This window comes from Antrostomus carolinensis, unplaced genomic scaffold, assembly GCF_000700745.2.
Source record: "Antrostomus carolinensis isolate BGI_N321 unplaced genomic scaffold, ASM70074v2 scaffold5461, whole genome shotgun sequence".
NCBI classification, from domain to species: Eukaryota; Metazoa; Chordata; class Aves; order Caprimulgiformes; family Caprimulgidae; genus Antrostomus; species Antrostomus carolinensis.
Window position 1 is genome coordinate 17,032 of NW_010294679.1, and position 15,334 is coordinate 32,365.

Consider the following 15,334-nt stretch of genomic DNA (forward strand, 5'->3'; position numbering starts at 1 on the left):
TAAGATTAGGATTGCAAGAGGCATCTACAGTATCCTATGCAATATATATGACATAAATAGAGTATATAAAAGAACATACAATCACACTGAACTGGAATGTCTGATCCAAGCATGTTCTCAGTGGATTTCTATATTGATTTCATACTTAGCAGCAATGAAGGAAAGATGCCTTCCTCTAAAACTTACATCTTTTAGCCTGCCTTGTTAAAGGCAAATTATTTGGTGCCAGAAAAATCCTCAATTTAATTAAAAGAAGTATAAAAAGATGCAGTAGGAATAGTATTTGCCAGCACTGAAGCCAGACTTCTTGCCAGAGTCTACAGGTGAACAATTTAAGGTTAATGTAAAAAAAACATTTAAGATGTTCCCATATATCCTAATAGCCCAAATAATGGAAAAAGAGCTTTATTCTGAAAACAAGACCATTAAGGCACATGCAAGGATCTCAGAAATAGTCTATTGAGCAAACAATAAATGTGCTTTTACTTTCCCTTAGATTTTGATAACAGATTAGACTTTCTTCTATTTTTAACATTGGAATCCACTATTTTAAGGTCCACACTAACTGGCATTTGAGTTTGGAGTTTGCATATGCCATATGTATATATTTTTTTTAAAAAAAAGGTACTAGCACACTGGGCATTTTTATTCATTATTTAATTAGGGAAGACATAGGAAGACACATGGCTTCTTCCTCCACATAGCCACCATCCATCTGCATATATGCCTTAGGGAAAATAAATTTAGTGAGATTACTACTCAAATTCTGTTCAACTTCAGTCAGAGGTAGGAAACTATTACATTCTTAAACTCTAACCTGTGAAACTAAGGATTGCTTTTAACCCTAAACAAAAATAGCCTGAAAATGACATCTGCTACATGATGCTGTTAGGTCTGGTAGCCAAAGTAGTTTGGCAGAGTTAGTTTGATCCAGACTTTGTCCGTGTATGAGTCAGAATATCACTGCTTCTGCAATTGTCTGCATTGCTGTATTTCTTGGCCTTGTGCTCATCTGAAGACAGTTCTCCTCTTTGATCTTGAATGATGTATGATCAAAGTGTTTCTGTCTTTTTATAAAGGGGCTTAGATCACTAGATACTCTCCAGTGTAGGCTTTAGAATACAACCTTTCTCCTCAAGAGGATGGAAGAGAATTCTGCTACAAACTTTTATTGCACGGTCTTCTGGCCTATACTTCATTCCAGCACTATAGCATACCTGCAAGATACCAACTTCAACCACTCCTAACAGTTCCATCTTACTACGTCTATAGCAACTCAAAGATTTAAAGAACATGGGAAAAAAAGTAAACAATTATTTCAGACAGAAAAAAGTACTTACAAATAACTATGCACCTGAAAAAAAGGAATCTAAGAAAAGTAATCTATTAACAGTTTCATTGATACATTTCACATGATTCTTTTTTTATATTCTGTATTCTTGTTCTTGATATTAAAGCATACCTAGGAATGTTTCTAAATTTCCTTATTATCATAACTGAAATACTCAGTTATCCCACATTTCCTCTTTAGGATCTCTTTGAATCAGTAAGCTTTTATAGATGAGAACTATCACACAGGGTACAGGAGATGACATCCCCATGGATAACCAAGATACATACAGCTGAACACTCAGAACCGACAGTAGGTCTGTTGTCCCAGACCAAGACTCTTCACTACTGACAGTTTTTTCTAGTCCTAGAACAATCTCCCTTTTTAAGCCTGTTCAAAACTCTGCTGCCAAGATTATTTTCCTTGGCAGCTGTTTCAATTAAACTCCTCTTCCCACCATCAAACACTGCCTGACTGTCTGCAATATCTGCTATCACACTAGAATGGTTTTCTTCCAAATAACTTTCAAAATTCCACAATTCTGCTTTTACTCACATCTTTCTTTTCATTTCCCATCCCATTTATTCATGTTAAAACAGACTTCCCATCTTTATTCTCTTTTGGACTTCTTTTCCAGCTTCAGCAGCCCTATTGGCTCAAAACAACTTCCCTACTCATGTATTTCACCCCTTTCCTCTTTGATTTGAAAATCATGAAAACTCTTTTTGCTGCTTAAAACTTAGACAATACACACAGGATGTTTAATCATCTTATTTTAGATACAGAGAATAAATTCCTTGAGAAAAGGATTTTACATTTGCTAAACAGCTTCTTACTATCCCGCTCACATAGAAGACGAAAAAAAATTACTGAAAGATGTTTCCATAACATGGATAAGCAAGTATCCACAGTATCATAATTTGCAGCCAACCTGTGTGTTTATGCTCATTAGCCACAGCCACACACTTTCCTATATGAGGCCAAGCACAACATCTAGATATACAGCCTGAATCTTCAATATGTAATACCATCGAACATATTCCACAGACCTGGTGATGAACAATACTGCTGAAGCTGAATCAAATTCTTACCTTATTTATAACTTTTCTTCTTAAAAACCTTTGAAGCAAGCCATGCATTGGTTCCCCATCCCACCTTAGTTGAACCCAACGGAAATGGTGCTGAACCAGCGGGGCAGAGCCATGAAGATGACACTTGGCAATTGTCCCCAGTAAAAAGCAGTTCTCATGAAAGTAAAAGGCACCAGAAACTCCATTTGCTAAAAATGAACCATAAAAAACTTTGCTAAAATACTCAAAGCTTTGACATGATTTCATATATAAGCAAGAAGCAGTGACATAATTAGAAAGGAAAAAACCCTCACCTAAGTTAGCCTTAAAACATGCTATATTTGGTTAAGAACAACTGTTTGCAATATAATATAAAAAGTGAACAAATTACAATTTTCTCCTCTAAATTCTCTGTTTCTCATGTATTATAATACAACTGTACTGTAATAAAAACATTTCTCCATCCCAAATTCTTTAAATACCTCTTTGAATAGTGCAGGGATTTTCCGAACTCCGATTCTCAAGAGAGGCCAGAAAATCTCCTAGTAATTCAGATAAAGAAGCTCTCTCCAGATTCTCTAAAATCACAATGGTTGTCTTGCTTACAGGAGGCTGTTTAACTGGGACCAAACAAGCTGAAATATAAAACTTCCATTAATGTCTACTTACAAAACCTGACTTTTATTTATGTATACAGCTTTTACTGCTACTAATGCAACAAAGGATTATTTTTTTTTCTTTTAACTTGTTCACAGAAGCAGATAGACTGTAGAGAACATTCAAAACTGGAAGCATAAAATCAAACAATGGAAAGAATATCATACTGTACAGTAAGAAATAAAAAAATTAAAGCTATTATTAAAATAAATTCCTGAAATATCTATAATGGGATCTTCATATATAGGAAGGATTTCAGCACACTGCAGATAAATACAGTAGAAAAGATAGCAAAGTTCTCTGGAAATATTTCTTTCATTTGCTGTAATAAAGGATTCAGAATATGTGTTTATAAGAAACTTAATAATTCTGTGAGATTGCCTATTTGTTTGCTACTATCCTCTCTTCAAAAACTTCCTTCAATATCTTTAAGAATAGCCCAAATAGTCAGAGCTAGTTTGATGCACAAACAGTAGCATCTGAACCTAATAGGTATTAAAATTATGTCTAATATCTCCCCTTTTTTCACATTCAGATATTTTCCTTTATTCTTTCCTGATTTTAACATCTTACTGCCTAAAGAAGATACAGCCTTTGCAAGTGTTCCTGTAACACAAAATCTCAGGTGAATGCTTCTGTAATACAAATATTTAAAAACCCACTTGTCTTGAGTATATTGTCCCTTGCATTGTTTCAGAACTTTTTGAAGGTGGTACTAAAGGTGGTCACTAAGGAAAATGAGTAGTAATAGGGCAAAACTTTCAGCAACTGACTGTATCTGATGATTGCTATTTATTTGCAGTTTCCTGAATATTACTGTGCTGTTTTACTAACAGGATATACCTGGATAGCAGGGAGGACAGGTATCTCCTCTGCATCTGTAACCATTTACAGAGAGGAAGAGAGTGCTCTCCTAGGAGAGAGGAGATGTGACAGAAAAATGGGGAAAGAATCAGGAAGAAAAATGAGAGGCTCAGCCAGCAGCACAATGCTGAAATGCAAGCACAGACTATTAAGAGTGTGTTTCTGACACAAAGCATCCAAAAGAAACTTTCCTTAGAGACAATAGCTAGTAAATAAACCAGACTATGAATGATTTTTCTGTCCTGCAGGCCAAACACCAAACCCTAGCTGAATTCTGACTGAATGGTCTCCTCTCCCAGCTATGTGACAGCACTCAAAATGGTATGTGGGAAAAATTGCTGACACAAGCTATTCTCCAAACTGTGATCAGGATTTCCTGGGAGAGAAAACTGACATAAACTGAAGTTACACCAGGAAGTATGCCAACAAACAGAATGGAGCACTGCACACCATTGTACGAGCCCATGGGATGGCTCTGCTTTTACTCATGAGCACAGATGCTGTCAGAAGGGACTATACTGACTTTGTTGCAACCAAGAAAACCAAGGATATCAACAGGATGAGAAAGTATACTTGAATGACAGGCTAACACTGCAAACACACAGCAGGTAGAGGACAGCATTCAGTCTTACTCACTGAATTGTAGTTTTTCTATTAAAAAGTTAGTAATTCTAGTTTGTCTGAATAAAACATTTGCTTATGAGATTCAAATTCCTCTTGGTGTTTCTGGTCTGCTGGTACTGAGGAGGAAAAAGGCAGGGGGCTGATCCTCTCAAAGCTCTGGCTGTCAGTTTCACATGAGAATGCATCCAGAGGTGCTGCATTAGTAAAACTGAAATTGGTACAATTTAAAATGTCTAAAGCTCAGCCTCTTCCAATATAGAAAGTGAAATGTGAAAATCATAACTCCTGAAACACAGGTTATTCCTATTCCAAGCAGTAATGACATTTATCACATTTCTTTTTCATGTGAATGACCATATTGAATGAGAAGTAAAGTTAAGATCCTACAGCTGCAAAAGAGACCATAATAATAAAAAAGAAAAGCCCAACATCTTTGGATGAAAATGAGGTCTTCCTACCAAGGTTAGATTCAAGCTATATTGATAGTTTTTGTCAACAAAAAAACCCCAAACCTACTCATAAAACAGAAATGGAAAAAAAACAGAAGAAAGCTGCAAAAGGGTAAAAGCACCTACATATCCGAGAGCTGCTTGCAAACAGCAAAACTTTGCATCTGAGCCAAACTTAATATAAACAGTACCAAAGAAAAGGAAGCACCTTCAGGCTCTTATACTATTATTGCATGTGCAATATTATACATTATATTACATATTATTGTTATATTATCTACTATATATTTAAATTATTTAATATATTATCACTGTATGGTTAATACTATGTCAAAATAAAATAAATCAGAGTTTGAATGCATGAGTATGGGCAAAATGCAGCACAACCTGCCCATGAAAAAGTCCTCCACAGAAAATATTGCTTTTTCTCTCACTTTTAGCACTATTCTATTCCTTTTTTTATGTTCTCCTTCCTACTTCTGACTGACCCATGTGCCCCCATTATTCTGCTTCCATACTTAATTTGCCAGTTTTCACTGTCATTCATCTTTGGCTATGCTTACCAACTATTCATCATGTATTTACACAGGTACAGCCAATGGACTACTCTGAGAATACTGCATTGTGGAGCACGCAAGTAACAGGAATTTAATCTACATGTAGCTATTCACATCCATTAACAAAAAACCTGTTCATTTTAATAGAAAGTAAATTTTGTCCTGTAGTAATGGGTCAGAATTCACACACTAACGTTTGCTTGCTTGGGTGACAAAATCTGGCTTACATCCACACATAAATATCTAGTAAACGAGCATATATCAAAAGCAAGTAGTCTGACTTTTTAAGAACTCTTTCACTGCTCCTTTTATTCCCAGACAGGTAATAATTATAGCTTCCCTTCTCGTATCTTTTTTTCAAAAAACCACTAGAACAGCTACAATAAGGCAACAATAGATCTTCATTTCTGACTCAGTAGATCTGAACCATAACAATCAACTTTTAAAGGCTCACAAACAAAGAGAAAAAGGAATGAGACAGAAAAAAATATCAAGAACTATCATTTTTACTTAAATGGCAAGAATTTTTGACAGAGCTCCCTATTGGACTGTCACACTTAGTTCTACCTCAGTTTAGACTCTTACCATTATTCATCAAGCACCTGGAAAACTATGGGTTCTGTTAAAACATGCACTGTGCAAAATGTTTTGATGTATTTCTTCACTTTATATCATTAAAAATTTTCCCACAAATTACCAAAATCAACCCTGCTGAAATAACCTTACCACTACTGATGAACAGTTCTGCAAGCTGCTCCTTGGAGAAACCAGCATCCACTTCAACTTTAACAATTTCACATGTGGACCCTGCAGCCACTTGCTTTTGCTGTGTTGAAAATGTACAGATTTGGTGAAATTTTAATTTTAAACTCTAATTTATGAACTAATTTACTTTATATGTTTGTGTTAATACCTTCATGCAGGTCGCTATCTGATATGCTATGTAGTCTTGCAAACTTCCTTCTGGACCATGGAAAATGACATTACGGTACTGCTCAACCTACAGACAGACAATAAATTATTCTTGAAAGTTCATAGACTTGGATTTTTTTTTTTTTACCTAGATGAGACAATCAGCACCTAACAGGCAAAATTCTTTGTCTTGCACTACTGGAGTTGATAATCCTTACTATACTGGTTTCAAAATAGGCAATATTCGCATATGACATCTTGGAAATATATTGATAAATTTATATTCTAATTTGTAAAGCTACATGAAAAGGTATTTTTTCATTATAACAGTCATTAAAACTTCATTCAAAGTCATTCATGTAGGAAGGATGAGTTTAGGAGTCACAAATATTTTCTTGATTTTGAATTAAAATTAATAAACCAGAACGATGTTAAAATCATCAGAGTAGTTTAAGCTACTACTAAAGACTTAGACTAAGGACTTTGTTTCCAGTTGAAATGGGATCATGTTATCAATACAGTAGAATAAAAATGATTTAATCTATCTTAACTGTAAAATCAATTTATCTATCAAAAATCAGTAAGGGAACACACTCACATCATTGTGAAATATTGTTGAATATAGCAGAAACCTACGGCACGTAACTGTTCCTCTAACAGCATACAATATTATCCAAGGACACAGCAGAAATTATGCAAATTTTAAAGTAATTCTGGTTTGATTACCAATGTTAAAACGAATGAAAGTTAACTCATATTATCGATTTATCCTTACATTTTGAGGTATTAAAGAAATTGAAAGAGTTACAGGAGATATATAAGCTAACAATAAAATTCAAGTCTCAAATAATTGCTTACATGACTGTTATTTTGATTTACTTTCCCCTCAAAAAGTGGAATTAAATAACTTTGGAAAGAAGAAAGATATCACAGAGCTTTTAATATATTTTATTGAGCAGTTCAGTTAATCAGATAGCAGCTATTTAAAGAAGAAAGTTAATGCCCTCACATGACTAAACTTTTGGGGGTAAGATTTAGGGTGAACTTTATTTTAAAGTAACGGTTTTAATCTCATTTCATTTTTCAGAAGTCTTTTGACATTCTTTCACAGAGTAGAAGATCAATTTTTTTTTAGTCAATGTGTATCACAGAAGTATTTTCATGTATAAATAGCACGCAGAGAGAAGCTAGCTTAGTACTTACCAGGCGGAGGTAATTCTGAAGGGTCTGAAGATGGATCATAGATGCATAAGTCACACTATTTAGGCAACCTTCTTGAGGTCCTTTAAAAAGAGATACACAAATTACTTTTCTAAATCTCTCATGTTTATAAGCACGTATGATGGGTACATATGCTTTTCATGCAGTATTCTACAGCCATCTCCTAAAATTACAGGCTATGCAAATTAAAATGGTGAAGCAATGAAAGGCATTTATATAGTAGCCTAGATGCATGGGCACCCATGAAATAAGTATAATGGATACTACTAAAGCTGAAAAAGGTAGCAGGGCTTTTATGTGTGGGCATATTTTCTAAATGTTGTGGACCTTTTCCAATCTAGTTAAACCATTAATTGTCTACGATATTTCCAAGGACTGAGCAACGCTGAAGAACAAAACCAGTAGCAAATGATTCTCAAATTATGTATTTCATATGGAGTGTCTTAACATTCAAAACTGAAAATTATGAACTGAAAATTACCAAACAAAAACACTGTGATATGCTCAGCTCTGTTCTTCTTCAAAAAGTCCCATGGTGGTTGGGAAAAAATCTGACCTGTTGACCATGAAATGTTTCCTGTTAAAAAGAAAAAATAAAAGATATTCCCTGTATAAAGTGTCCTATGCTCAAGCATATTCAGTTGCTTACAAAGGTTGCGTGTACACACTGATAAATTTGGCAAACAAACCAGTTCCATGTACTATTCTATGATACATGACCAAGGACAGTAATGTTTTCTGCCAATTAAGACACAAGTTTAATAGCTAGCCCATCTTTACATCTTTACATGTAAAATAACATAAAATAATCTGCTCAGTCTAAGGTGAATAGGTTTTTTTGGGGTGGTGGGCTGGTGTAGGTGGGGAAGGGGATTTAAGATGAAGTACATGAATTTTCAGTATCCCATGCAACTGTTACTACTACTGCCACCTCATTTTGGCCAGTTTTTCATAATTTTAAAGATTTTTCTGTTTTATCTTGATACGTAAATTCAGATAAAACAGGAGTAGTTCTGGTCTACCAATGCTTATGATTTACAGTCTGGATTTACTGTACATTCTGGATGTACTGTAAAGACCTAGTGTGGGCTTTGCTTTGACTTGTTTTGTTTCACCTCTAATACAGATCCCTCATCTGGAGTACTAAATTGAGTAAAGGACTAATTAACATAGGACCTCATGGTCCCCAAAATGTTTAATATATTAAAGTGCTTAATGTGTTGTACTATACACATAGCTAAAAATAAAGAATGCATTCATGCCAGCACTGTTCAAAGTTTCATAGCTAGAATAGGTCTTTCTTAGTCTTGGCTTTAAAAGATCCAGAAATCTAAAGATATTTTTATCTTGCTTACAAGATTTCACAAATTCAAGAAAACTCTCAAGTTTTGCTTTTCTTATTACACCAGTATTGATACCTAGTTTGACAGATAATATACTGCTTGCACTGAGGCCAATGTTGGATTCTGCAGCACTATTAAATGACAGGTCTTCTAGGCTCCTCCATCCATCAGAAGCAATTACTTGAAAATGGTTTGTCACCGCCTGACTCACTGCTTTTGAAAAATCATCCCATGATGTCTGTTTGCGGATATTTAAAGCACATATTGTGCTTTCTGTATCAAATTCCTCTGTACCACAATGGGCTGGTTCAATGCCACTGACTGAAATCCTTACAGGTACATTAAGAGCATCTGTTGAAAAACAAAAAAACAAGAATGAGAAAAACTGTTAAACTCAATTAAAAAAAAATCCCATTATTAAAAACCACTAACTTCTAACATTGCAAAGTGTAGCTAGAAAATAACTTCTGCTACAGAAAAGCAAATATTAAACAGCAGCACAGATCACTACCACAAAATGAGTGATGAAAAACAAATATTGAGGTATCTATCTTCTTTTACATTACAAAAATCCAGTATTATCATATGCTTAAATAACAGGAAGCAAGACAAAAGTTACTTAATCTTTTATTTCCTCTTTACAGACTCATTTCTTACACATTAAGACAGATGGTAGGTAGTGTCTTAATGTTTCAGTTTAGTGTGGTTGTGCACACTTTTATTATCAATACAGAAAGGAATTTTCTGGCACCAGTGCGCAAGTGGAAAACACAGTTAGGTGAGCCAAATGTCTTTAAAGAAAAAGCTAAGAGCTAAGAAAATTAACTTGGAATTATATATTTGATTTGCTATAGAATAAACTGACAAAACATTTTTAAAAAGTAGGAAATTTATGTGTGCATTCTAGAAACAAAATTAATGAAGTATCTTAAATTCTGCTCTTTGAAAAATGGAACACGACTCAACAGCAGTAGCAGCAGTCTGTATGGATCATTTAGATGACTAAAAGCGAAAATGAAAAAACTATCTTCTAACTTTAATGCCAAAACAATACCTTTCAGAAATGATCCCGGAAATTAAAAAAATAAGTGCACCACAAAAAAAGATTGCAGCTTACTATGAAATCTTGAAACATGATCTTAGTTTTGTTTTTGAGCTCAGAAGCCAAATCTTCAGCTGATACAAACCAATGAAGCTTTTCTGATGTCAGAAAAACTCTGATTTAAACCCACTAGCCTGCCACAGGGAAAAGATTACTCAAAGGCATCCTTCAGATGTGGGATTGTGAGAAATGTATCAAAGGCTTGCCCTTCTGATGGCTGGACCTCAGGGAAATCGGCAATGACTGTAAGAAACACTGAGGGCTCGCTACAGGGAAACAGGCCCCTAGAACAGAGGTACAGTGTATGCCCAAATTTCAGTGCATGTGACCTCTACAGCAGGGCTGGCAATCCTGGCCCCCAGTCTTTCAGATCTGTTGCTGCACATCCTCCTGTCCTACATGCATCTAATTCCTTACAGTGGAAACCTTCCTAGACTGCAAGGAAAGCAGAGGATGGTACATACACAGCATACCCAAAACGTAGCCTTGGCTTGTTGAGGTGTATACCAAGATGAGAGCAATCTTTCCAAGCTTCCACAGATCAGATATTGCGGGGGCAAAAAAGCTAATTATGATTGCATTGATTTTAGCTACAGACTTAAAAAATGAAAGAGAAGAGAAGAGAAATGGAGTTCAAAAGCTATGACCTGATAAAAGCAGTTGGATTCATGATAAGCCTGACCAGAGAAACAGGGTACTAGGACTGATGAAAATAATACAAGCATTAATTTAACAGACTACAGATTCAGCCATCAGAAATTGGCTTCAGTGTGACAAAGTAGATCACAGAGGAGTTTCTAATGAAAAGTGAGTTGTGTTCCCCTCTGCACCTCCAGTAAAATGGTAAGAATGTAGATATTATAATAGTTGAAGACGAAAACCAGAAGCAGCATACAGAAAGCTTCCCTAATTTGTTGATAATCAGTGAACTTGACTACCCACAGCCCTACATCTCACAACACAAACACAAAAAAGTGAATAAATACAAAGCATACAAATCTACAAATGCAATTCCCCTCACTATACAGAGAAGTAAAAAACAGAGATCTTGAGTGGATGGACTAAGTTCTAACTCAAGAAATACACAGGGCAGCCCACTCTACTAAATTTTGAGAAAACTTACAGAGAAGGAAGAATATGACAAGTCCCAACAGAAGAAAAACCTTCTGACAGAAGTTATTGATGTTGGAAAAAAGAAGTTGTTTGATGTTGTCTCTAAGACTTTTTTTGAATAATAAAACAAACAATCTGCTCAACAAAACAAGTGACAAATAAAACTATGCTCTAAAAAGAAATTCTGATATGACTAGATGATTGTCTTAGCCTGAGGAAATTTGACAGCTATCCATCACTAAGTGATTTTTCTGCAAGAATTTGAAGAGATAAGAACAGGATAACAGTTTTGGGAAAGGTAATTACATTAAATTCAGAATTTTTTTAAGAGAATATGGATGTTCGCACATGTACAATATATACCATCTTTTCAAATGGTTTAAAAACAAAGACATAAGTCATTTAATAACCTTCAACAACATTTTATCACATGCTTTTGAAAAATTTGGAGAATAGAAACTTGCTAGGTTAAGAAAACTTAATTTTGTGGTGCCAAAAAAGTGACAACTACCCTTTTAAAATTACTCATTTTTGTCCCACAAACTCTTTACTAAAAACATTTTTATAGAGTGCTGATAGCATTTACTTACTTAAGTTTTCTAGGAGATGTTTGCAATCATCAGTAGCAACATCATGCAATGTTCGATTACACTTATCTTTTCTCTCAGCCTCTAGTCCACCATGGCTACAGAGGATTTCTAGACAGTTCTGCAAAGGTAAGAACTGTATTATTTACTTGTCCATTTGCTGCATTAAAGAGTTCTACCAATATGCAGTTAGACTCCCAATTGAAATTCTTAGGCATTTCCAAAGATAGAGTAATCTACAGAGTTTCTATATATGAATGTCTAAATTATGCTCCTCAGAGCGTTGAAAACCAGGAGTAAAAATATTTCATAGCAGACCTGAAAGTCTCAAATCAAGATTTTGAAAAAGTAGAACTTATGCAGCCAGGCTTCTACAGTCTCCAAGCATCAAGTGCTAATCAGTTGAATTGAGAAATTCTTAACATCTGGTCACTAGTTTAGGTATTCACAAGGAAACAGAAGTCCAACTATGCAGCCTGTTTTGAATGTCTTGGCCCCAATATTCAAGCAACACTAAAAAGCAATTCTAAAGCGTAATACAGACTAATTAATGAATCTATTCTGATGACAATCCATAAAACCAGTTTTCACTTTGCAGTTCACCAAGTAGGAGTTTCCATCATGCCCGACATCCGAGTGGGACGCAGCAAAAGAAAAACAGTCATTTCAAAATCACCTTGCAAGCCTCTTCTTTGGCAGGTAATACTGAATTTCTGCAAGCATAGTGTGGTGGTTTGGGTGGATTCACCTTTTTGCTTGCAGCAAAACCAGGACACATAATCACAATGCAGTGAAATTAAAATGCATTTCTATTAAAGTCAGAGCATGAACATTTTGTGGATGTCAACAACATGATGCCCTCTTAAAATTCAAAGACTTAAAAGTCATATGCTCAACAAAAGCAAAAAATTATTACAATTCATTGGAAACAAGCTACTAGCAGATAAATTCAGACTGGCAGAATCATACTGTAACATGAAAAAAACATTAGTCATACAGATCCTCCAAAACTAGTGGGGGAAAGAGGAGAAGCCCTCACAAAACTACATTTAAATGTTCACTGGTCAGTGATCAGAAGACAGATTAAGGTATGATTTCAAATGATCAACCATTCAGCAATAACACAGGTGGCTTTCATGAAAACTTTGTCATTACCAGAGATGCTTTTCAAGGACAGATACTCATATTAAAGAAAAAACACCATCAGAAATGATATTAGTTAATACTGTATTGATAACCTCTGGGAATAATCATAGCAGAGAAACCAAACTTTGAAAACATGGAGAAGCAGCTATTAAGTATTTAGATTCAGAACAGTGGCTTGCTGCAGGTTTGGCTACTGCTAGCCTATTTCGTAGCTGTCCTAACACAAAGAATTTTGTCAGTATATCTGATACCCTGACACCTTTCATAAACATAACAGTCATTCAAGCTATATTTCCCTGTGAGATGAAATTTTACCAGATGTGGTTCCAGCACTTGTAAGAAATTAAAAAAAAAAATCAATTAGCTCAATAACTTAGCCAGAAGAAAGTTAAACAGAAAAAAAGAGAAAATTTTCTTGCCAGGTTAGTAAGTCAACTCTGTCTCTCAAACAGGTGCAATGAATAGCAAAAACTGCAGAAGGCAGAGGACTGAACAGTGCAGCTGAAAGTACGAAGTAAAGAGGGAAGAAAGAAGTGGGAGAGAACAAGAAATAAGGCTTATTTCCTTAATAAAATGAGATGTTTTGTTGGCTCTGTTGCCTGTGAAATAGCAGCTAAAATGCCCTGGCATGATTAATCTGTAAAGAATGGCACCTACCAACCTCAAAAGAAAAGGGTACAAGTGCCAGCACTGTTTATATCCAACCATCACGTAGTTTCACAAATGACATGCAGTGCAGTTAAAGGATTACAGAATGAAGCTGAAGTGTTAACAGTACTTGAAGACAGCTATTAAGCTTTCTTTAGCTTCTTAATATCCCAAACATCTTTCGAGTCAATAAGTGTGTTTAATCAAAAACTGTAAGTCTCTGCAACATCAACACCAGGAGTCTGACTGCCAGTTATACATTGCCTTCATCATCTAAGAGAATACCTTCAACCCTCAGTGGAGATCTTATTAAACAGTTGAATTGGAACATGCTCAGAAACTCCAAACCATGAGTTATTCATTAAAGGTATATGTGAAGACTTCCAGTGTCAGAGCCTTCAGAAAGAACACATAGCCAAAGCCTCTTTTAGACAGTAAATAAAGCCTAGCTTATTGGTTTATTATTATTTATTACTGGGGATTACATTATTGCAGAAAGAAGCAACATACTGCACACTATTTAGGTACCTGCAGACTAGAACAAATATCTTCAACTCCATCTAAATTGAGATGAGTGGAAACTGAAATAAGAGTCTGTACCTACTTAACAGACGCTGGTAACAGAACACTGACACTGTTTGTAATGCAAAATGCTGCATAAGCAGTGGCTGGTCCCTAAGAAAACATAACTTAATAAACTGAATCTTAAATCTGTGCCTATTTTGAATTCATCACAGTAAATTTATCAGGGTAAAAAGCAAACATAATGATAGATAAATTGAATTAGGCATATAATCACAAGCTAATTTTCAGTGTCTTGGACTATATTTTCCTAAAATTCAGTTTCTGCTGTGTTTAGTATCCTCTATTTTCTCCCTGGGTAAAAGTTTCACAGTAAGATCTGACTGACAGATATCATAAAAAAAAAAAATTCATTTAAGCAATCAGTGTTAGAAGCGTAAATCTTCTTATATCAAATCCTTCAAGTAATATTCAATTTCCAGAAATCTTCATGTTTATCACCAGTAACACCTTTAGGTCATTCTCCATGTCATTAGTTATCCCAATCCCCAAAAATTTATTCATTGCCTGCTAAAAGACTGCCCAAAATAACAAATTAAACAATGTATAACTCCACAAATCCGATTCTCAAATTTATTTTCCTCCCCTCTCCCCCACAGGAAAAATTGTTCATAAATAAATCTTCCCTAACTGTAACTGGAAACTATGTCCATCTAATCATAGAATTGCCTAGTTGGAAAAGACCTTTACCTATCCACTACTAAAACATATCTCCAAGCCCCCCATCTAGCCATCTTTTAAATACCTCCAGGGATGGTGACTCAACCACCTCCCTAGGCAGCTCATTCCAGTGCCTGAGAACCCTTTCAGTGAAGAAATTTTTCCTGACATCCAATCTGTACCTCCCCTGGTGCAATTTGAGGCCATTTCCTCTTGTTCTATCACTAGTTACCTGGGAGAAAAGACACACACCTGCCTTGCTACTACCTCCTTTCAAGTAGTTGTAGACAGTGATAAGGTCTCCCTCAGCCTCCTCTTCTCCGGGCTAAACAACCCCAGTTCCCTCAGCTGCTCCTCATAAGGCTTGTTCTCCAGCTGTTGCCCTTCTCTGGACAACCTCCAGCAACTCCATGTTCTTCTTGTAATGAGGGGCCCAAAACTGGACACAGTATTCAAGGTGTGGCCTCAC

At 35.4% G+C, this 15,334-nt stretch overlaps 1 protein-coding gene across 1 annotated transcript in view; it reads right to left on the minus strand.

The window, feature by feature from the left end:
* Nucleotides 1–15,334, minus strand: part of CTTNBP2 (cortactin binding protein 2) — a gene marked incomplete at its 5' end in the record, with an annotated part of 84,967 nt that overhangs the window by 13,991 nt on the left and 55,642 nt on the right. The window contains 8 exons of the mRNA XM_010177704.2: nt 2,422–2,609; nt 2,883–3,035; nt 6,278–6,377; nt 6,465–6,551; nt 7,667–7,746; nt 8,166–8,261; nt 9,103–9,378; nt 11,833–11,950. Of these exons, the coding sequence (XP_010176006.2) occupies nt 2,422–2,609; nt 2,883–3,035; nt 6,278–6,377; nt 6,465–6,551; nt 7,667–7,746; nt 8,166–8,261; nt 9,103–9,378; nt 11,833–11,950 (1,098 nt within the window). The remainder of the gene's footprint in view (nt 1–2,421; nt 2,610–2,882; nt 3,036–6,277; nt 6,378–6,464; nt 6,552–7,666; nt 7,747–8,165; nt 8,262–9,102; nt 9,379–11,832; nt 11,951–15,334) is intronic.